Source organism: Trachymyrmex septentrionalis, unplaced genomic scaffold, assembly GCF_001594115.1.
Source record: "Trachymyrmex septentrionalis isolate Tsep2-gDNA-1 unplaced genomic scaffold, Tsep1.0 scaffold63, whole genome shotgun sequence".
In the NCBI taxonomy this organism is placed as follows: domain Eukaryota; kingdom Metazoa; phylum Arthropoda; class Insecta; order Hymenoptera; family Formicidae; genus Trachymyrmex; species Trachymyrmex septentrionalis.
In genome coordinates, this window is record NW_017305811.1 from 575,661 (window position 1) to 598,044 (window position 22,384).

Below are 22,384 nucleotides of genomic sequence, written 5' to 3' on the forward strand. Positions count from 1 at the left end.
GGAAAATTCTGACGGCGCTCATGATAATAATTAACAAAATGCACTTAGGTACTCGATGAAACATGACGAGATTCAAATTCGAATCCTTGACATGTTCAAAAAGGCGCAATTCTGTTCATCATGATGATTAACCACAGAAGAAGAATAATTTCTTCTCTCTTATTCCCTGCCAATTTTTTGTTACAAAATTGCAATCAAGTCGAATACTTTGCATAATTCGTTACGATAAAAAATCTCACATGTATATAATTGATCGTTATAAAAAAGGATTCGGGATTAATTTCGCATTGTGGCGGACAAAATTGAGGGCGGACTTACCGATTCGAGGGTAATCAACTGATCCAACAGTTGTTCTAAAAGAGACACGCGTGAAGATTTTTAAGACTCGATCCTTGTAAGAGCAATAACGCGTTTAATGATATTTATACCTGCGCGAAAAATAATCCTTTTTCTTTAGAGTTCCGCAGATAAAATTGGGAACACTCATCAATTAGCTGCCTTATCATTAGATACTAGTTAGGCTAGTGAGGCTAGCATTAAAGATTTCAGAAAATATGAATTAAGAAAAAAGCTCATTATACCATTTCTGACACAAATATATAAATAAAATTTCTAATGAAATCTATAATCACTCGCGAACAACATGAATTTAACAAATTCATAAATTTGAAAGGATATTCCTTACAACATTTATTGCAATTAGCATTATTGTATTTTAATTTTACGAAAATCTTTATTGATGATTTATTATGATCAATGTCAAAATACAATAATTAATTAACGATCGGTGATCTTAAATATTTTTATCTTTATCGATAAAACACGTTTTCGAAACATCGACCGTTCAAACGGAATTTTGTTTTCGGAATACATTCAATGTAAAATGGGAAAGAGATATTTGATTCCTATCCTATTATTAATGCCTCTTACTGTATGCGAAATATGAATTTTTAAAAAGTGAAACAAAGATAAGCGAAGAAAAGGCAATAGAATAATGAATTTTTCATAGAATTTTGTATAAAATGATAGATGAGGAAGAAGAGAGAAATTTTATCTACGGAACTCTTCGATGCGTTTAAGGTAGTTCTTTAGTAAATCGAATTACTATAGAAATGTCTAACTTCTTTATATAATAAAGTCGAAATGCCGAACTTGATATACATGTGCAAAATTCTTAGGTAGGTTAACGATGAAATGAGAGAAAAAAATGTTGAAAATGTAACTTTTAACGTATAATTTAGTGCCACGTAAGGATCGGAAACGCTTCTTTGAGTGCACACAAATATTACCACTTCTCTAAAGTTCAAAAAATTACGATATAAAAACCTCGCTTACAATTACAATGTAATTCAACAATACAACGTTGCCAAATTATATAAAACAACCTAAGTAGCATTGCTGCAATGAATATATTCGAAATCGTTGAAGACAAATCTATGGCAAAGTTGTCGACATTATAAGCAATCATAGATTTGTCCGATTTTGTTGAAACGAGACTTTGCTATCTGGAAAATTTTACAAGAAATCAATTTTTTATTTCATCACTTTTGCATACTATTGTGTATTTTAAACTATTTCATTAAAATATACACGTAGTTTTAACATTTTATCCAAATTATGCAGATATTTGTGATTTTGAGTGAGAGGGGACTGATAAAGTGCCAAATTTAATAAAATGTCAAATTTTCGGTACTTTACTAAAGAACCACTTTAAAATAAACGCCTATCTATTGTACAGAGTGCCAAAAACTGCGTACTCTCTCTCGATTATAGACGACATATCAGTTAATTTCTAAATTAGAAGCAATTAAAAATAAAGCGTAAAATTATTAATTCTTCAATGCCACTCTCGATATGGCATATCCAGCTTTTTTCAAAATGATTTTTTTCGAAACTTCTGTTTACTTTATATTACTCATAACTTTTTTATTAATAAAGATATATACATTTGTTTGATATTGTTGTATCTTTTTAATTGAAAAAAAGTTGTTAATTATGTTCAACAAAATTTCTTTAATGTATTCATTTTTATAAAAGTTATAAACAATCAAAGTTGAGATTAGATATGCCATACATATGTTGCATCTGTGAAACGGTATAATGTGACACTGAAGGAAAACTGATCCAAACTGATCAAGAAATTTGTAGATGCGAATGAGCATGCGGTATATTTGGCACACTCCCTCTGTATACAGTGATGTTCAACGCGTTGAATATCCTTCGCAGTGCAAAGAAAGATTGATCAAAGCTGCCAAGTTAGCTTCCTCAGAAACGGTGATGTATCTGTTCGTATCGAGATCTAACGGACGAATGACGTCCCGCGGAACTTTACAACTGCGTTCGGGGAGACGTTATTAGCGTTATTTGTGTCATTCTATCCTCATTATCCATTAGAACGTGAAGTAAGAATAGTATGACACAAATAGCACTGATAACGCGCTCCCTAAACGCAGCCTACATGCCTCGTCGCGCACATTCTTCCCACCTATATAGTCATATTATTCATCATCATCCTTCCCTTTCTCTCTTGTTCACATTCACGCTTTCTCTCGCACATTCTTTCTTTCCCTTTCTCGCTCTACGCGTACGATGCATTTTTTAAATCACGATAATCTTGATGATTATTAACCACGATAGTAAAAGCATATAAGCTATACAGCTACCATTCTGTATCTACAATATAGTTTTGTATGTATAATATATATATATATATATTTCTTTTTCTTTCTCTTTCTCTTTCCATTTCTTTCCTAACTCTGGTCTCTCTCGTGACATCATTAAAATATCATTGTCTTTCGAAAAGCGGTTCAATGTTCGCGCACTGACGTTCCTTGTCTCATCCTCCACGTGGATCCCTCTTTTCCGTGCTTGAAAGCCAGAGATAGCCTGGCGAGAGTCCAATCTTCCACGGCAAGGGTTAACTTCATGTTCCAGAGCATTTTAAGAGAGATTCCAATCTCCTCAACAAGAATCAATAGCCTCTTACCTCATTTTCTTCATATTCCGATTAAATTTGCTCTTGTTACCATCAAAATATTCTTCCTTGTTTCCCTTTTCTTCATGATTGAAAGATACAAGAAGCTTCTTTGACATCTTGTTTGACTTGCTGCTCGTTTCATTTTTTTTTAGATTTTTAATAATCTGATTTCTTCATATATTCTCATCGTTTCCAATATTTCGTTCCACTTTCTTCACTTTCTTTAAAGATGATACCTTTTTCTCCCTCTGAGAAATTATTTTCTGGACCTGTTCTCTAAGTCTCGAGCGTGTTTGGAATACCGGCGCTTTCCTGTTCCGGCATCCTCTTCGAGTCGCTTCTTCATCGATGCGTCCTCGATACCTCGAGTTGCCCAGTCGTGATTTCTTCAATAGCCACGAAGCTGAAGTTACGCTCCCGATAATGGAGGAGGATCGTCTCTCGTGCGCGTCCCCGCTGGCTCTGTCGCGCGATCATTACTGTAGCACGCAGCACTTGCACTTAGGCTTCTTCTTCAGGGTGACGTGCTCGACCTGTGACGCGTCGCCCGGGCCCTGCGCCGTCATCCTCGCAACCTCCACCGTTGCGGTCCGAGACGCGCCAACCTGAACCAGACATCATTACGAATGGCTGATTAACTTATCTTCGTTTTTGTCTTGATTCTTGTATTTAATAATGTTCAAATTTAATTCGGCAGACCTTCAAACTTTAAATATGAACAATTAATGAAATTGCACTAAAAAAATGAATCGAAAATAAATGAAAAGCCTCTAAGAGCCGCAAGATATTATTACGAATTTTATGATTTATTTTATATAATATTACAACAAATGGTTTACGTACTGACCCACGATTAGAAAAATTAATTAATTAGGAAAATTAAAAATTAATTAAATAATGAAAATTAATCGATGGATATAAATGGAAAAATCAGGATTTTTACCTGGAATTATCCCTGAATTAACTAGCCAGATTTTGCTAGACATCATGTTATTGTAGCCAATTAGAATCTATAAACTTAACGTGCCTAGAAAACAATGGACGAAGAAAAGCGGCTAATAAGTCTGCTCGCCTTTACATTTTATATTTTATATGTAAAATTTCATGTTTAATGGAATCTTGTAAATATATATTGCATATAAAATTAATATAATCTGTAATTTTCCATGTTGCAATATTAAAACACCCCAGCATAATTATGTAATTACAAATATTTTTCCAATGTAGATCGAAACGTAAACCATTTGTTGTATTATTATATAAAATAAATCATAATTCGCAACAATCTCTTGCATCGGCTCTTAGATATTTTTTTATTGTATTTATTTTTTATTTAAATACGAACACTGTATTATCAAATTAACAATTAGCGTTAGAAGCAAAAATTGAACGTCATTGTAGCGAGCAGTGATGCATTTTTCGTCAACACCTCACCTTTTCGTTAACAGGTTGGTTGCCGGCAGTTTTCGAAGGAGTACTACCTCGTGCACTGCCATTCTCCTGACCGGGCCTCGGTGACGAGTTAGCGTGACAATTCGCGGATTTAAGAAGCGGGCTGGTACTCGAGTCGCCTGATTTGCCATCGCATCCCGGTAACGGCGGCGCGTTCTGACCCGGAGTCGGCGTGATCGGTTTCCCACCCTTTATTAGTTCGACGATCTCATCGGCTTCCCGGGAGAGATCGCCATCCGGTCTGAACGGATTGTCCCAGCCGCTATCCGTACTAAAATCAGAAAGCATTATCGCATTTAATCTTAATTTCTTCTCGTTTAAATAATTCGCGATTAATCGTGATAAGACGTTGAAATTTTTTGGTCAGATAACGATTATTACTTTCATTGCAATTCAATGCAAATCATTACTTTTCAATTGTACATCGCATGTCTTCCTAAAACTGAACTTATCAAATACTTTTGTTATGTGCCTCTTTTATTCTCTGTGTGCATTTGAATTTCATGTATTAAAGAGTTTACTTCTATAAATATGAGATAAATAAGTAATTAAAAATTTTATATCATTTCATAAAAATTTCATTCTTAAATTTAAATAAGAAATTTAGTATTTTAAATATATATATAACGTTTCTTATATGTCACTTATGAATCATCCTATATTTGATAATATCGCTATAATGGTACGTGCTTCTGGATGATATCTTAATGATGGATCTCGCTGCATAGATTGCGTTTTACATGAAAAATGTTTTCTAGCACGAGATAATTTCTTGATACAATGTAAAAGATCATGATCGTTAATACGCACTAGGAACAAAACTTTTGATGTATATAAGAGACATTGACTGATTATTATTTAAAAAAAATGTAAAATTGAACAGATCATATATTGATGCAAATTTGTCACATTAATAATTAACACTGTTAAACAAACGGTTTATGCAATTCCTTTCAATCGCAACTGAACATTTATTTTACTCGTCCAAGCGTCATTTTGTGCACTCAGGCATTTTCCTTCTTAATATAGTCAGCTTAATGAAAACTTTTGAAGCAACAGAGCGTAAGACTAGGATTATCGATATTGACCTATTTATGTTAATAATCAGGAAAATAAACAACTCGACTTAAAGAAGAAACTTAGAAATCCAATTAAAATTTCTAAATATAGTTATTTAAAAACTTACAATAATTTTATAAATCAAGTTCACATTTCTTAAAAGGGGACAGGAGATTCGTATGGTTACGTTAAAGATGAAAGCGACTATATTTCAGTAAAAGAAATAATGGGCATAGTTTCACTTCTTTAGAATTCATAAAATCATGATAAAAATCGAAATTTTCCAGCCCGTTTTCAATGACACACACAGAAAATTTCTATATTTTCAAAAAATTTTGTATTACAAGTTAATTTTCTATATTTCAAATATATAATAATAAATAATACCAAAATGGAGAATTATATCCATTTATCTTTCTTTCCTTGAAATAAATTTTTGCAAATTTCGATTTCAATTTAATCCTAGAAATCTCTTGTCTCTTTTTAAGACAAAAGTTGAATTGATTTAGTAAGCACCACAAATTTGTTATTTCATGTAGAAATTTATATCATAACATTTCCGTATCTACATTTACTTCATTACTTATCATGAGAGTGCGCGCGATTTTTCTTGAAAAGTTTTCTCTGAAATTTTCAGACTTTTATTGGATTTCTCTGAAAATATTACACGTGCATTTCGATTTGGGGTGAGTTCCACTTGACGCTCATAGAATCATTTCATCTTTGTTATTTCAAGTATTAAACAAATAAATTTAAGACTTGCGAATGCTAAATGGAACGTAATGTCGTCAGAGTCAAGAATTATTTATATTGGCTGTAATCTGTAAAAATTGATCACAATCGTAATCGATTATTTCCCTCTCATTCGACTGTGATTGGTCTATTCTTACAGATTACGGCCAATGTAAATGATTCTTTATGTGAAAGGAAAGGGTTCGAAGAATAAAATAATAGTTCGTAGTTGTTTAATAGCGATGGCATCAGTAAATTTTATTCTAAGTTAAAAAGTCTCTATAATAAGAGTATAGATACCATATGTTTAACTTTTGATTGATAAATAAATGCACAACAAATAAGAATTAAAGTCTATAACGGTCGAAGCTGGATCTTAGATACTTAAATATAATTCCCATATGAATTTATATACATATGTAGTCATTGCGCGCCAAATTGATTTTCTGGACTTAAAAACGCAACTAAACTACAACAGTGATATGATATCACAAATTAAATTGATAAGCAAGTTAATAATTTGATGCTCAATCAGACATCCTATTATTAGAGAGATGTTAATGTGCTGAAAATCTGTAAATAAATTCAATGTGGAAAATATTGCTTCAACCGGGGATTTAACTCGAATCTCTTGCATTCCATACGAGCGTTCTAAGCCTTTAGACTACTAGAGATCTTAGTAATATTCTTCGTAGTAATTAATATATGTGTGAAAACAAATGTCTTCATTTCAGGCGATCTGATATAATCAATAAGAATCTTATTGGACTGTATGTACATGTGAATACATAATCAATAGGAAATAAAGTCTATAATGGTCGAAGTTGCATCTTTTAATAATGGTAAACACATTATACTAAGTAAATGCAATTTAGTGCATATGATGTACTTTTAGAATATAACTTTAATTTTTAATATACTTTGCTTTTTTCGGGAAGCTGCGGACGATGCTCTTGTGCCACCGAGTATTTTTTTCAGACAATTATTTTACATCTGATATCGAAAATGTCATGTAAAAGTATCGCCAGTCAAGAAAAGTAGCCACATTAATGATACATATCGATTATTCGTATCGCTCTCATGATTTATATTCAACAGATTTATCATTAATCTTATACAAAAAAAAATTTTTTATTGTTAATATCCTCAATATTAAACGCGTCGCCTTATACATGTATTCGACGACACCCGATCAGTTGCGGGCGCAACGAATAAATTGTGCTCAATTGCGATCACGCCGTGTCCGTTGCGCAATGACCGTGACATTAACTTCGTCATTGTACTGCGCTTAATTGCGCCGTAATGCTCTGTTACCTATTCACAGTAACGTACGCACGCTGACTTCTGGTCATCTAGCTTAGATCGTTTTTTAAGAGCTTTTAGTTACTCAATTGTGCATTCACATTTGCGGTCTTAAAAAAGTTTATTTTTCTTTTGTGAAATTTCGCAAACTGTTATTCTAAAAATTGTTCAATATTAGAGAGAATTAATATAAGAGAAAACACATTAATATATATATATACAGGGTGTTTTATTTTAATCACCCCAGGTGAAATTCGAGAAGAAGACGTGGGATTGAAAAAAGTTTCAGACAAAAGTCGTATAACATCGAGGGGAATACAAGATAGTTCATCACATGGGTTTGATCTTGGATGCCAAAGTTAGAACAAGGACATTTTGAATTTTTTAAATGAAAATTCTCGATTTTTCATTGCTTATTCTTGTAGCATACTTCGAGAGAGAAAAATACTCAATGAAAAAAATATTTTATTACAGTGTTTTGAAAAGCTTTCAAAATAAACTACGAAAATATGTAGTAAAAAAAGGAGAGTTCCATTTAGAAAATTCAAAATGATCTTTCTCCGACTTTGAGCAGGTCAAATCAAAATCAAATCAATGGTATCATCTTATGATCTTATGTCCCACTCACATAACTTTTTGTCTGAAACTTTTTCAAATCATCCGTATCATTCTCGAGATATTTTAATAAACCAATTAAAATGTCACACTTGGTGTGTGTGTGTGTGTGTGTGTGTGTGTGTGTGTGTGTGTGTGTGTATAAACAAATATTTAATATATATATATATTAAATATTTGTTTTTATTTTTAGACTAAAATTATAGGGTTGATTTTTGAATCAATAAAAAAGATACCAGATTTAGATGAAAACAAAATCCTTTGTGATTTGGCCAACTTTCAAGCTAAAGAAAGCTCTTTCAACCAACAGTTTCTTCGGCAAACGGTTGATAAAATTTCATCAATAACATAATGAAGTGGTCTATATAAAAGTACAAATCTTTGAAAAAGGATAGTGGTCTATATAAAAGTATAAATCTTTGAAAAAGGATAGCTGTACAATTTTTGAAACTATATATCTGCTACCTCAATTGCGTGCGAAAAGAACTTCAGTATACATGACGCAATATATATGTATTTCTAGAAAAAATACATTGACAAATGGCAAGGTAGTAAAAATTGTTTATATTGCACATAATTTAAAATTGCAAAATTCATTGTTCCGAAGATAGTATCAGTACACTTAAAGAGTTTGAAATTTGTGAGACAATATCGAAGTCTAAAACAAAATTCACAGATGATGTTGATCAGAACGAAATTTTAAATTCTTGTATAATGTGTGAATTTGGAAAGTTCTACGATCAAAAATAATGATCAAAATATTTTTAAAACTAAAGAAAATCTTTTTATAATTGTAAACTTACATTTAAATAAAAAGTAAATATTATTTATATCCAGTTTAATTAAATACTTATTTAAGCATTAAGATATATTATTTAAATAATTATTTTAATCTATAAAATTTTATATCTGAAAAGAAACATAATTTTAAGAAGAAAAAAATAAGGTTTGAAGTTTTTTAAGAGAAACGTATTTCATGAAATAAAAATTTTTTACCAAAATTGTTTTCTTTTCGTATTAGAATTTTCTGCTCAAAATTATCTTAGGAACACGTTCTTAAAAGATAACGCATTAGTTGCAGGTCATTTACATTAAATTACATTTAAATAAATAATTCCTATACATTTAAATACATATATAATTTGATCTCTAACTGCTAATGTGGAAATTTATGACAAATTTGTATGTTCGAAATTGTGTCATTATATATTATTATTAGATACTATTGAGAAATTTGATGGTTTATTTCCTGGATTATCGTTAACGTTCGTTACAATGAAATGACTGTGTAATGTAATCGGTCATTTTGAAATAACGTCTAGACGGATAGGAAATGAGGACTGGCTCGAATTTCCGATGGTACGATCGATTGCAATCGACTTCCGTTTTTCTTTCGTTAATTTCTCTGAGATTATTCGATCAATCTAGATAGCTTCGCTAAAGGCGAAGATTCGAGACACAATTTCTTTTATTTCTTTTTTAAAGAAATACTGGTGGAGCGACAACAATTATCACGAATTACAGTGCAACCAAAAAAACTGACTTAACGAATTGCAAAATTTTTTTACAGAATTAAAAAATATGCACAAATATAAATTCACTTACTTTGATATAAATGTCACCTGAGGTAAAAATTTGTTCAATATAAGTTTTGTAGTTCATATGAGTAGCATAAGTATCCAACGAATCTTAGATTATATTTGAACGAACAATATTGAATTTGTATAACTACAAAGAACCTAGAAAAAAATATTTTAGGCTGAACATAATTTACGTGTATATGTATATTTATTGTTAGCAAAGATTTGACGAATCTCTGGTTAATGTATAACCCTTTCCTAGGTTTATACAATCGATCAGGAGTTGAAGACCTTCGAGAAGACGTTGCTCTTTGCTCTTTAAGGCCGACGCAATGTATAGTTCGAGTAAGGTTACGTGACGATCAAATTTAGCCGATTATTCTCGCGATGAAAAAAAAAAAAGCGGCATGAGAAGAAGACAGAAAGGAGGCGGATAAAACAAGAAAAAAAGCATGAAAGAGAATGGGAAAAAATGCGGAATGAGACAATGAACAAGAAATATCAAGCTAGTTATATACATGAAATGTCATATTTAGATCAATAATTTTTAAATAACTACCAAATAACTAACAATATAAAAAAAACATTATATATTACGCATTTGAAGTTAAAATTTAAAAAAATCGACATAATTATATCTATTAAGCTTTGAATTAAGCTTTAAATCACCATATTGGCTTCACCATATTGGTTTTTGAATGTTTAAATTTCGATTTTAAATTCGTAATCAGCGACCCAAAAAATCTTTTGATACAAAGTATTACAAAAATCAGTCTAATGAGCGTTCGATGCTTGTCTACTAAAGAACATGGAATTTATTAATACAATTTATTCCTGCAGTTGTAAGAAATCATTTTAGAAAATACATATATGCATTTCTGTAGATTTTTCCATAACGAATTCGAATCTATTGGCCAAATCAAGAGATATCATTACATTTCAAAGTTATTGTAATCTGAACATATCAAAAAACGACTTTTTTTGAACTTTTAAGTTAGAATATCCCAAAATCCTGACGTGCTAAACAATTGTGATCAGATTTGAATTTGTCAGCGTAAAAAATTACGTCGGAAATATCATTCTTACATCTCAGTGGACTCTTCAAAGATTATTTTTGCAGGCCTGCGTAATTCTTTGCTCATTAATTCGACTCTTAACATGACATGTATTTAATAAATTTTTAAATTTATTTTTTCAATGTCTTCCACATATAGAAGTTTAAAAGTTTGATCTGTTGATCTTGAAGTATCGATCTTTCTGAATAATTCACTTTCCTTTCGGAATAATGTTCATTTAACCAATATCGTAATGCATCATCGGAAACATTACTTATAGTATATTACAGATTTTATATTTTTGCTGTAACTCTTACGTACAACAATGACTTATACTGTCAGAGTTTGTACAGAAAATCGGGAGATACCCTGTCGTGCGCATATATAAAATTTATATACATTTTTACGTGAATATAAAATTAAAAAAAATTAATAATTTACTATTTTCTACGAGGCCTCATAAATTTTTTACTGTAGGAAACATGCAAACGTCTCGCAGGAATTGAAGCGTATTAAAAAACCTATCTCTAGTTTTAATGTTATGCAATATTCATGATTATCGAAGAACATTGGTTCCACGAGAGTCATAAAAACTGACGCTTTCAGAATATAACATTTTACATGCGGCGGACCGACGGAATATGATATGAATAGGACGCAAACAAAGAAGAAATCAAAGTTTCTGGAGTGGATTTAGAAAGGGGTATTATCGAGGATGCTTATGTAATGCAATTACCTCTCGTTGCCATCGTTGGTGTCCTTGGGCACTTTAATTACGTAGTACATGTGGCCGCCGTGGGTGGTCGTCATTTTTCGATTGCGTCTAGCAACATTTGACAGTCCGGCAATCTCTATCTATAAGGCGAGAGATCTCGCCTTCTCTCCTTCACTCTCTCACGTTTTACCGAGTGCGAAGTTGACCCTCATACATTCCATCGTGTTCTCATCCTTATAAAAAATTCGAGGCTCTAACCAAAAGATCGACCAAAATGTCCCTGCCTCGCCTTCGAAAAAGAACTTGACTAATTTCACGCGAGCGAACTTGAACAGCAACGTAAGACTTTATTTTTAAGCGCGTTTGCAACATCTGTTCTTCCTCTAACTCTTTCTAATGTTCTCCTCCTCTTTTCTCTTCTCACTCTTTCTCTCTCGGAGATTTGTCGTTTCCTTTCTGTCTAGAGCAAAGAGAGAGAGAGAGAGAGAGAGAGAGAACTATTCGTTATTTTAGAGCTGGTCGCTTTGCCAAGAGAAAAGCCTTCCATCGAGTGTTTTCCGTTTTGACCGATGCGAAATAATCTATCGAGTGTTTATCCGGCTCTCTTCTCTGACGTAAGAAACCAGAAGATAGAACATTCTTCGAGATATTTCAAAATTGGGATAAGGACGAAGCAAGGCGTTCCCATCACACTTCAAAGTGCAAAATTAAGTAAGTTCCTTTCTTATTCAGCTTTTTAAAAGAATTATCTTTTCGCCGATTGTATTTACTGAAAAAAGTAATAAGTAACTTGTAACGCATCGACGAATTACTTTTTCTGTTACAAGTAATGAATAAAGGTGGCTTTTCATGCTGACGCTCGACGCTCATTTTCTTAAGGAGTAATGTATTCAGATTAGAAGCTTCAAGCGTTATTAACGGTTGAAAAAAGATTTTAAAAAAATTATACGAATCAAGCACATTATAAGAAATGTTTTTCTCTTTTGAGAAAATTTTTTTCTGTCAACTTTTTAATTTCAAAGTTAAAAATTTTATCATGTTTAATAATAATTAAATTTCATTAAATTTTAATAATATTCTAATCGCGACAAATGATCAAGACTTGGGCTAACTTATATTTTCTGTAATTCTGCTATGAAATACGTTGAAAAATAACACTATTATGATTTTTTCATTCACATAAATAACAACACTTGTGACTTCTATTGCGCTTCATGCGTTGCAGCATATAGTTCGTAAACCCGTAAGAAAGTATGTAAGTACAATAATTGAATTTCTAAGCGAGGTAGAGTGCGATTTAGGAGCCGATGCAATTAGATAACTGTACTGCTATAAGAAATAAGTTAAGCGTTTTAATGCTCAAATTCGGATTCTTTTATAAGTTATACAGCGTAAAAGAACAAAATGTGTACTCTTGGGCGGTCTTATCTTAAATCACGATTTTTTTTTACTTCTATACTCGCTTTGTTAGTGAATTATGTCTGCATTAGAAGCTTACAAAATTCTTTGACGATTGAGTTTTTACAAAAATGAAAATCGTGAAAACATCTCAAATAACATTAATTATATATATAGTTACGTAGAAGTAAAAAAAATCACAATTCATATCATGATATTTATAATTATTATGTGTATATTTAATTTTTAATATCATTTTAATATCAAACATTTTTGTTTCTACGCAGTTAATATTATCTATTTGAGACGTTTCCGAGGTTCTCATTTTTATATGACAGAAGCTCAATCGTCAAACGGAGCCTTGCAAGCTCGTAACGCGGATAAGCCGGGATTTCCTTCCGTCATGTGAAAGCCCCGGCTGACTTGTATCAAGAAGCGACCTATTTCAGGAAAGTCTGTGACCCATTTTCTCTTCTCTTCGGCATCATGGCCGTCGCGCCTAGTTAGGATATCATGCGTCTACCGCATTTGTTAGCAGAGATCATTCTTGGGGGATCTTGCGTATGCGCAGTTCGACTCTCCACTAAATAATGTGACTTTAGCGTGTATCTGGATATACACGATATTGCAAAAACTCCGTAATTTGTTCGCTTGTGACGGTATTTTCGAGGATGCGCACAGCGGCTTAAAAATAGCCCGGAAATTTACACGTTGAGTCAGCAGCTTGAAGTAGATCGCATTCTACTCGCGCTTTTGGTATATTTAAGGAGGTTCAAGTCTCCATTCTCTTAAAAGAAATGCATCAAAAATTAAAACACATTATGGAATAAACATAATATTCAACATTGAATAAACAAAAAATATTCGACAAAATAATATTCGATATTGAATAAACGACAATAAAAAAAAAAAATTTTCTTCTATAATACGTACAGAGGGTAAAAATAATAATCGAAGAAGACAATCGAACGATTGACTGCAGTCAATACTAAATGAAAGACCTTATGTTAGAAAAGAAAGAGAGTAAAAACACACGAATGTTCCAGGATTGTGACTTGGTTGTGCAACTAGTTGCCTAGCGGAACACGAGCAGTATCGATTTGGCACTGTTTACGTATGTCGTACGACTTCAATGACTCCTTGGCGAAACGGCACGCGAATCACAAATTGCAGAAATCAAGATAAATTTCGAAGTAATCTAAATGAGAATTTGACGGCGTTACATTTGGACAGAGACAAAGATCGGTTATGATTTATTTTTTATTACAAAGCTACGAAGAAAAATGAAGTTTGAAACGGTGCGTTCTGAGTGATAAGATGCGGACGCAGAATGCAAGCGTTTTTCTTCAAGAGTCTTTGGAGGGATTGTCCGTAACTCATTTAAGATTCATTCATTTCCGGCGATGCGTAACACGCACAGAGACTTCTTCTTTGTAAATGAAACTCTGTCAACCAATTAACGCATGCGCGCCTTTCATATGCAGGGACACTCCACTTATCTTCATTACTCATTGAATTCATCTCGTTACGTCAAATACTTTTCCTAAGTTCTCACGAGTAGTAACTATATATGAACACACATTTTGAATGATTACAAGCATAACTGGACGTTTGATTGATATACAATGGAAACTATTATATTATATTAGCATCACTATAAATATTTAACATGGATAGCTACTTAATTTATAGAGAGATTGCTTAGAAAGTGGATTAAAAATATAATAGAAAATGAATGATAAAATTGTAGTATTTACAATTTCGAAGGAAATAATTTAAAACAATTTACTTTATTATAAATATTATATGAAGTACTGCAGACAGCATCAAAAAGCTAACGAGAGAAAATATAATAAGATGTACATATGTGTGTAAATCTTTATTATTTTCCTCTATCGAATTAACTTCCACTTTTCAAATACGAATAATATATTAAATGAAAATCACACATATGTTGATTAATATTTTCACGTAAAGAAATTCTCTCTTAGAATATGTGTTTTCAACGTTATGAACTTTCTCATGTACATGTGAACTTTCCTGCTCCTATCACCCGGCGAAATATCGACCTTTTCTTGACTCATGACATCTCTATGTGTCCCTAGTCGTCAACGGATAGACTATCAGCCGCTTGAATATAACTTGTGAAAAAGTTAGTGCGAGGTGTACCATCTCGAAGGGTTAAAGGGTCAAAGGACTAAAAGCGGAGGACAATGTTGCACTTTGTCACTCGCGATTTCCTCACAGCTAAAGCATAGCTTTTCGCGATTGACTATATGTTATATCGAGCCATTTGACATTTTTAGACTCCCGAGTAACGACCGGCACGGACTCGCCCTGCTTAGCTGTCTGCCTGCCTTGCTTATCGTTCAATGACGTGTACCCTAGCTCGTACAGAGTACGTAAGCTGCTTTTCCCTTTGCGCCCAACGATTATGGGGATTATACGACTGGGGTAAAAATATGGGTCACGGCTGATCTCGCATAGATATACTGGGTGTTTCATTTTAATTGACGCATTAAAATATCTCGAGAATGAGACGTGTGTGTGAGATTGAAAAAAAGTTTTAGATTAAAAAAAAAGTGATCCGGTTTAAGGGGGATGTGATTTTGGTTGCGTTGCTTTATTCTAGATGAAAGTGCCAAACGATATAAAGGTCACCTCCACTTTTTAAAAATGAAATGATATGATTTTTTTACATGATACAGTTGCGATACAGGAGTAGTGTGAAATTACGGCTCTTCAAATTTTTATGTTGAACTTTTAATATAATGTAATTATTATTTGAATATTTTGTTATGATAAATTAATATTCAATATTTCTTCGTGTTAAAATAATACAATTTATGAATGAGAAAACGAATAATATAAGAATGTAGGTAGTTTTAAAATATACATTCTGAGATATAAATAAATAAAACGTGCCCATTAATTTAACATATTGTAAATGTTAATTTCACTGACAAAATATGTTAGTTCCACAATTTGTTTCCGAAGTGTGACATATTTTGTGTTAATTTTTTACACAATATTTATGTCACTTTCTAACATATTCATCGCGTTAAATTAATACAAAGGTTTGGGTAGATCGTTTGGGACATATGAAATGTGTTAAACATAACATAAATTTTTCAATTATGTAGAATAAAATCTAGATTTATGACTTAAAATTAAAGTAAATGTAATATCTTATTTATAGTCGAAATTTTGAACTATATAGGAGATCTCAAGGAAAAGAGAATTGTTGACGAAAGACAAGGGAGAGCACACATTATGGACCCGACCTAGTTCCGCGATCTGTACTATATACGAGCCATTGGTTATAAGGTCACGTAACATGGGAATACGTGCATGCGTTGCGCCGCGTGTTGTCACAGATTCATCAAGCTGTTGTGCGACTGCGTGATCGACTTCATGTACCTGGACTAGCCAGCAGTTCTATTCTGTAATGCGCAGCGCTATTATAACGATAACAAAACTTGCGTTAAGAGTTGCAGAATAGGTCTGCAGGCTCCCTGCGCTACCTACAGTACCTATAGGTAGAGTGTGAGAGAGAGAGAGAGAGAGAGAGAGAGAGAGAGAGAAAAGACACGAGAGGAATGGATACAATAGCCTGCAATTACAAGATATCTGAGATGGCTATGTTTATCGCGATGATAACTTTATTACGTTCGAAGCTACCTTTACTACCTGAAACCGTTGATCTGTCCAGATCACGACTTTACTTTACTTAATTCAAAACAATTAATGGACATTCTATAAAGAAGAAAATGATACCAATAGAGATGTTGTCTCCATAAATTTTAAATTAACAAATGTACAAATTAAGATTCGTTAAAATATTTTTAGTTTTGAAAAATTAAAAAAACACATAATATTGAATTTTTTTATTGCAGAAAATTCTCTAAATTGTTTAATTTAAAATCTTCAAAATATGCTCGTTTAAGAATTTTGTTCACATCCTACAAAAGTCTGTACAAACGGGCAAAATTCCATCGTTCTCTGTGATAAAAAATTCAATTCTTTGTAGATAAAATATTCAACGTTACTACTGTCATAGCTCGCAATCATTATAGCAGCAATATAATCCATTTAGCAGCGTTTATTTGCATTTATCGACGCGTAATTGGTAATTGACGATAACGCGAGGACCTGCACGACTAAATTTCTCGTGAAGAAGTTTAATGAAGATCAACGAGATAGAGAGCGAGCGTCATTCAGATGAGGAGGTCGAGGGCAAAAATCATGTCATGAGGCTCAACTGCTCGACTACACACCGCACTGTGTCAATCCATTCTGATTAATTTTGGAACTTTCAAACATTTCGACAATATAATTAGAAAAATCAGTTTGGAAAGATCTCGTTAAGTAGTAAAAAATGATGATTCGTCAGTATAATGATAAAGTAATTTGATTAAATTAACATAAGTTGTACTAATACGTAATCAAAAAAAGCTCAATTGCTTACGAAAATATTAACAGGTACATTCTGATCTATTTATTATTAACGAGCGCCGCTTGAAGCGCGCACACATTTATGGATGAGTTATTATTACCTAGTTTGTGGTAGACGGCGTATTTTTCTCACACATGCGACGGGAGAAAGAAGACCCGTTGAAAAATTTACGCCACGATCGCCGCCATTGTTTCAACCTACTCACTTCTTCGAGATAAGTCTCGTTGCATCGTTTTACGCGCGACACGCCCTCGTAAATATGCTTTTAGTCTTTATGAACGTGAGACGGTTGCTCGAAAGCAAATGCAATAAAACTACGCGCCCAAAGGTTACTCTGAACATAATTGTAGAAGACTTCAAGAGCTGACTCGTAAAATAAAATTCATTATCGTAACGAATCAAAAATAATTTCTACAAATTAATATGAATAATAATTTATAATTTTTTTTATAAGTTCTTAAGATTCATTATTTCTTCACGGAAGAGGTTACCACGATATGTTAATACACAGTGATTTTACGATCAACAAAATTAATATGATTAGACGCCATTAGATTAATAATTCAAGATCAGTAAGGTTCGCTTTGGCAACTGTTCAATATGGTTAACTCATGTTTTTACGGTTAATTAGGCAATTAGGTGATCGTGACGGAGAGTATCTCGTAAGGTTCGAAACTTTTCTAAGGCAGGTCATGGTTTCCGAAGACAGAGTTCTCCGGCCACAATCTTTGGCACGCTCCGCTTCGACTTGGACGCATTTGGATTACTCCAAATTTCGTTTCGCGAGTCTCGCAGCTTCTACGGTATGAAGTGGAAAGTACGTTCATAAAAGTTGCGACTTTTTAATTTCGAAGCCAATTTAAAAAACTAATCGAGCATTGACCTTTAACCACGAATAAGATACATTATACATTCAGTTGGAATGATTGAATATTGAAGTAGCTGCTGCGAAATTGTGAAGAAAATAAGAAAATTTATATAACATAGCTAAAACAGAGAAAATGACGCGTAGTAAGTATAGACGCGTAGTAAGTATAGGCCGTTAGAAATATACAGATGAAAGCAAGATGGCACGCGGAAAAGTCAATAATTGCAAGCGATTTATTATTTTTCTTTCTTTCGAACAGAGGAAGGGCCGATTCGTACGCGTGAGTTTTTCTTCGTATATTTTTCGGTCTCTTTACCAATATAAGACAATTTGCGAGAATTAAACATCGTATGTACAGATGAGCGCGAAATTACGTATCAATTTTTTGCAAAGAGACCAATTTGCGATTAAATTATCACTGAGAAAGAAAATATCGAAAAAAGCAGAGGTGAAAAATTCGACGGTGACCCATGAGCACCGTGTCCGAAGTCCTTCGTCGCGTATTCGCAATCGGCATCCTACGATTTCCACTTATTCAACAAGGACCTTGCAGCGATTAAGGATTGTATTTTCATACTCCGTGGGGAGTATGTAAAATAGTACGCAATAGAAGAAAAACACTGGTTTCACTAGAGCACTGCATTCGTTATTTGCGAGGTCGCGCGTTTTGCGTCACAGATTGCGGTCAGATCGCGTGGCCATTAGGGGATTACAACAAGTTACAGTCAATTTTCCCAACGCAGCCCCGAGAAAAATCGCGCGTGACACGCATCCTCGCCCACGCACGTGTTGAATAAAGAGAGAAAGAGAGAGAGAGAGAGAGAGAGAGAGAGAGAGAGAGAGAACAGATTTCAAAAATCAAGCGATCGAGAGATGATTCTTGATTTATCCTCCTAACTCACTCGTCGAGCCCGATCGGATTAATCCCAATCAATAGAGATCTACACGCAGGAATCACCGCACTGTTCACTGTGCCATATCATCGGCCTTATCGCACTGTTGTGACCGCGTTATCACTTTATCATCGGGGATGCGATCCTGAGGATCGACGTTGCTCCCGATCGGCTGCATTCGATGACATGCGGGATGGCACGAAGGGCTAGAAAGGGGGCTCGAGAAAAAGGCAGGAGGGAACGAGGGAGATAGCTGTAGAGTGGAGGAGGGAGAGAGACGGACCAACGAGAAAGGGATACTACAAAGAGACACGGGGGGAGAGAGAGAGAGAGAGAGAGAGAGAGAAAGAGAAAAAGAGAGCGCGCGCGAATGTCCGTCGATGCAGCCGACAGCACGACTGGCGGCAGCGGCCTCACCGCACCTCTGCACATCCACCCACGCTATATCGATCTCTACCGTCCTCCGTTCTCGCGCCCCGACTCGCGTCCTTCTTTCGCGCTCCCTTCTCTTCGGTACTCGCGCGCATCGGGAACGGAGTGCCGGTACCGGGCGCTGCTGCGTTGGTATCAGCGATTTGGCGAGGCTAGTGCATTGAGATGGTGGTGGTACTCTGGTGGTGCTCTGGCGGCGGTAGAGTGGTGATGGAGGTGATGGTGGTGGCGATGGCGGCGGTGGAGAACTAACTTGAGCTCGAACCCGATTATATGCACCGCGGGGATATAAGGCGTGTGTATGAATGGACGAAGAAACTGCGATGTGTACGTGAGAAACGCGATCGGGTAATAGTAACGCTCTGGTGGAAGGGTGTATTCATCCTGGATGTACAGGTGCCGAAGGTACAGATTTGCGTATTCTTCTCGTCTCCACAGATTTCTCCACAGAAATTCAAATTCCGGGGCTTTTTCCGATCCAAGTTTTTCTTTATATTTTCTCGACTTTCAAAGTTTCGATATACCTAAGACTCGTTACATTATTGAAATCGCATGATAAAATGTCCAATAAAACTTATATGAATAGCCATATGAATAGCTTATATGAATATCGATTAATCATGTCTCTTTCACGCATGCAAAGAGAAGAAGTAAAAATTTTATTAAATCCTTCAAACTTTTAGATATTCAACGAGAAATTTTGTATAAAGCTAACTTTTTTCATTAATTTCTATAAACACAAAAATATTCGCTGGAATATATATATAAATTATGCAAATGTAAATTTCAATTTAAATTAATTTTTGTACGGTTGCAGTATTGTGAATTATATGAATACACAAATTCCTCGACAAATCTATAATTGTACAAATTACAGATTCGTTGAGAAATTTTACGCATACGATGATTCCATGCCGATAGATTTCGTCGCAAACACGACGTACGTTCGCTTGCATTAGCAATTAGAGACTTCGTACGACATATGCACGATTTTACGTAACATTCTACTGAGTAATAACGCTTATAATACCCCCATTAACCTGAATCTTCCATCAACAAATCAAACACTGCAGGTAAAAATGTGTGTAGTAGTTTTTATTTACTAATTTTTTATAAGCATAATGCGCCGTAGAACCGTGCAATCAATCGAGCGTCAAGAGATTAGGTGCTATTTCATTTATGCGTTTTTATCGTACAACAACATGTGTGAGAGAACTCTCTATCTTACAGCCAATCAACAGGCTTGAAAAATTTGTCGTATGACAAAAATCGTACAAATGAAATAGCGGTCTTGGAGTTGCGTAGGAAAAAAGTTTAAATTGACAACAGAATATAGTAATTCGATCGATTCTTCTCTTGACGCTTCTTCCTCTTCCATTTTAGCGTCGATTTTGACGAATTACATAAGGACCGAGGATTCGCTAAGATAATACTGCAAAAGAATAACCGCAAAAGATAACATTCACATAGGATAACAAAGTTTTGGGATAAATATAATTTTTATCACAATATCCGAATTATTTCGAAAAAGACATTAATATTATGTGATTCTGAATTATTCTGAAGATTTTATACAAAGTTTGTAAGAAAATTTAAAAACTTTGGATCAAAATTCTATCAATGTTGTATATATGTATGTTACGTACAAATATAATTAAATATATATACATAATTAATTAGAATTTATATTGAATATGGTGTGAACACCTATTAACTATAGGTGCTCACTATCTTTACCTATTGTTTAACTTATATTATCTCTCTTTTTTAACAAAAGGAAATCGTTGGGGGGAATTTGCATGTAACGTGTGCGGGCCAGACGGTATGTCGTAATGTTGACAGCGGTAGAGACAGTTTTAATGCGTAATAGTTACACTGTACCACGAACAGGCAGTAACCACGGAGAATAATCGTAAACAGTTTGGTAGTGCGGTAGTCGATAGAGACATAGAGGGGCATGGTGGAGCCGAGAGAGAAAAGAACGTCACTTCCGGCCCATTAAGATCATCAAGGGTCGCGAATCGTGCATGGGAGGCTAATTATTCTGGAGACAGTGTCTCTCATCTCTGATAATTTTTACTCTCCTTTTTACTCCTTTATTGTCTGATAATTTTAAGATTTTTTTATTCACGACAAAATAATGCCTCGAAAAAATCATCAAAAAATTCATCGTAACGAGGTGAGGAATCAAGATATCCCTTCTGAAGATGATGTTTGCCATCTTTAATGATTTTCAAACGTCTCTTCCCCCCACCCCCCCCTGTTCTGATAATTAATTTACTTTTCAATAATTTCGTAAGTTTTGCGTTCATGAAGAAAGAATCAGAAGCTCATTAGGTCGCGTGGGGCGCATTTCTTTTCAAATTGATTCTTAATTGGTTTCCTTCAGTATTTGTGGCGATGTTCTAATTTATCTCATAATCTCTGACGATTAGTTAAGGTTTTATTTGTAAGACTAGATTTCGTCTTACCTGATTTGCGTGTGATAGGCAGGCGTGGTGTGCTCAGTGTGCGTGGTCAGAAGTTCCGTCGGATTGTTGGCCATGTTTATCGGGAGTCCTGTCGAATGCGTGATCGGCTCCAGCAAGAGAACACCTGGCGTCGCCGGCGATGGTTGTGGACCTAACAACGAGACACGTACTTTTTCTCTACCTTCGCTGAAATTAAAAGAAGCATATTGTGTTAGTATAAAGATGAAAGAGAGACATGTGTTATACGTGTTTACAATCGGGCAATTACAATTAGTAAAATGTGTGTTTTTTTTTCTTTTCCTTATATCATCTTATATTTTTTTATTTCTCTTTATTATTATCTTATATTTTTCTTTTATTAATATCTAAATACAGACAC

The 22,384-nt window shown here is 34.0% G+C and overlaps 1 protein-coding gene across 6 annotated transcripts in view; it reads right to left on the reverse strand.

Annotated features, from left to right (window-relative positions):
* Positions 1–2,033: 2,033 nt before the first annotated feature.
* LOC108753019 overlaps positions 2,034–22,384 on the reverse strand; it is a 75,564-nt gene continuing 55,213 nt past the window's right edge. For all 6 annotated transcript variants that reach the window (XM_018494318.1, XM_018494313.1, XM_018494315.1 and 3 more), the window contains 3 exons: positions 22,006–22,191; positions 4,412–4,700; positions 2,034–3,582 (listed from right to left, as the gene is read on the reverse strand). In XM_018494318.1, the coding sequence (XP_018349820.1) occupies positions 3,454–3,582; positions 4,412–4,700; positions 22,006–22,191 (604 nt within the window). In that variant the 3' untranslated portion in view covers positions 2,034–3,453. The remainder of the gene's footprint in view (positions 3,583–4,411; positions 4,701–22,005; positions 22,192–22,384) is intronic.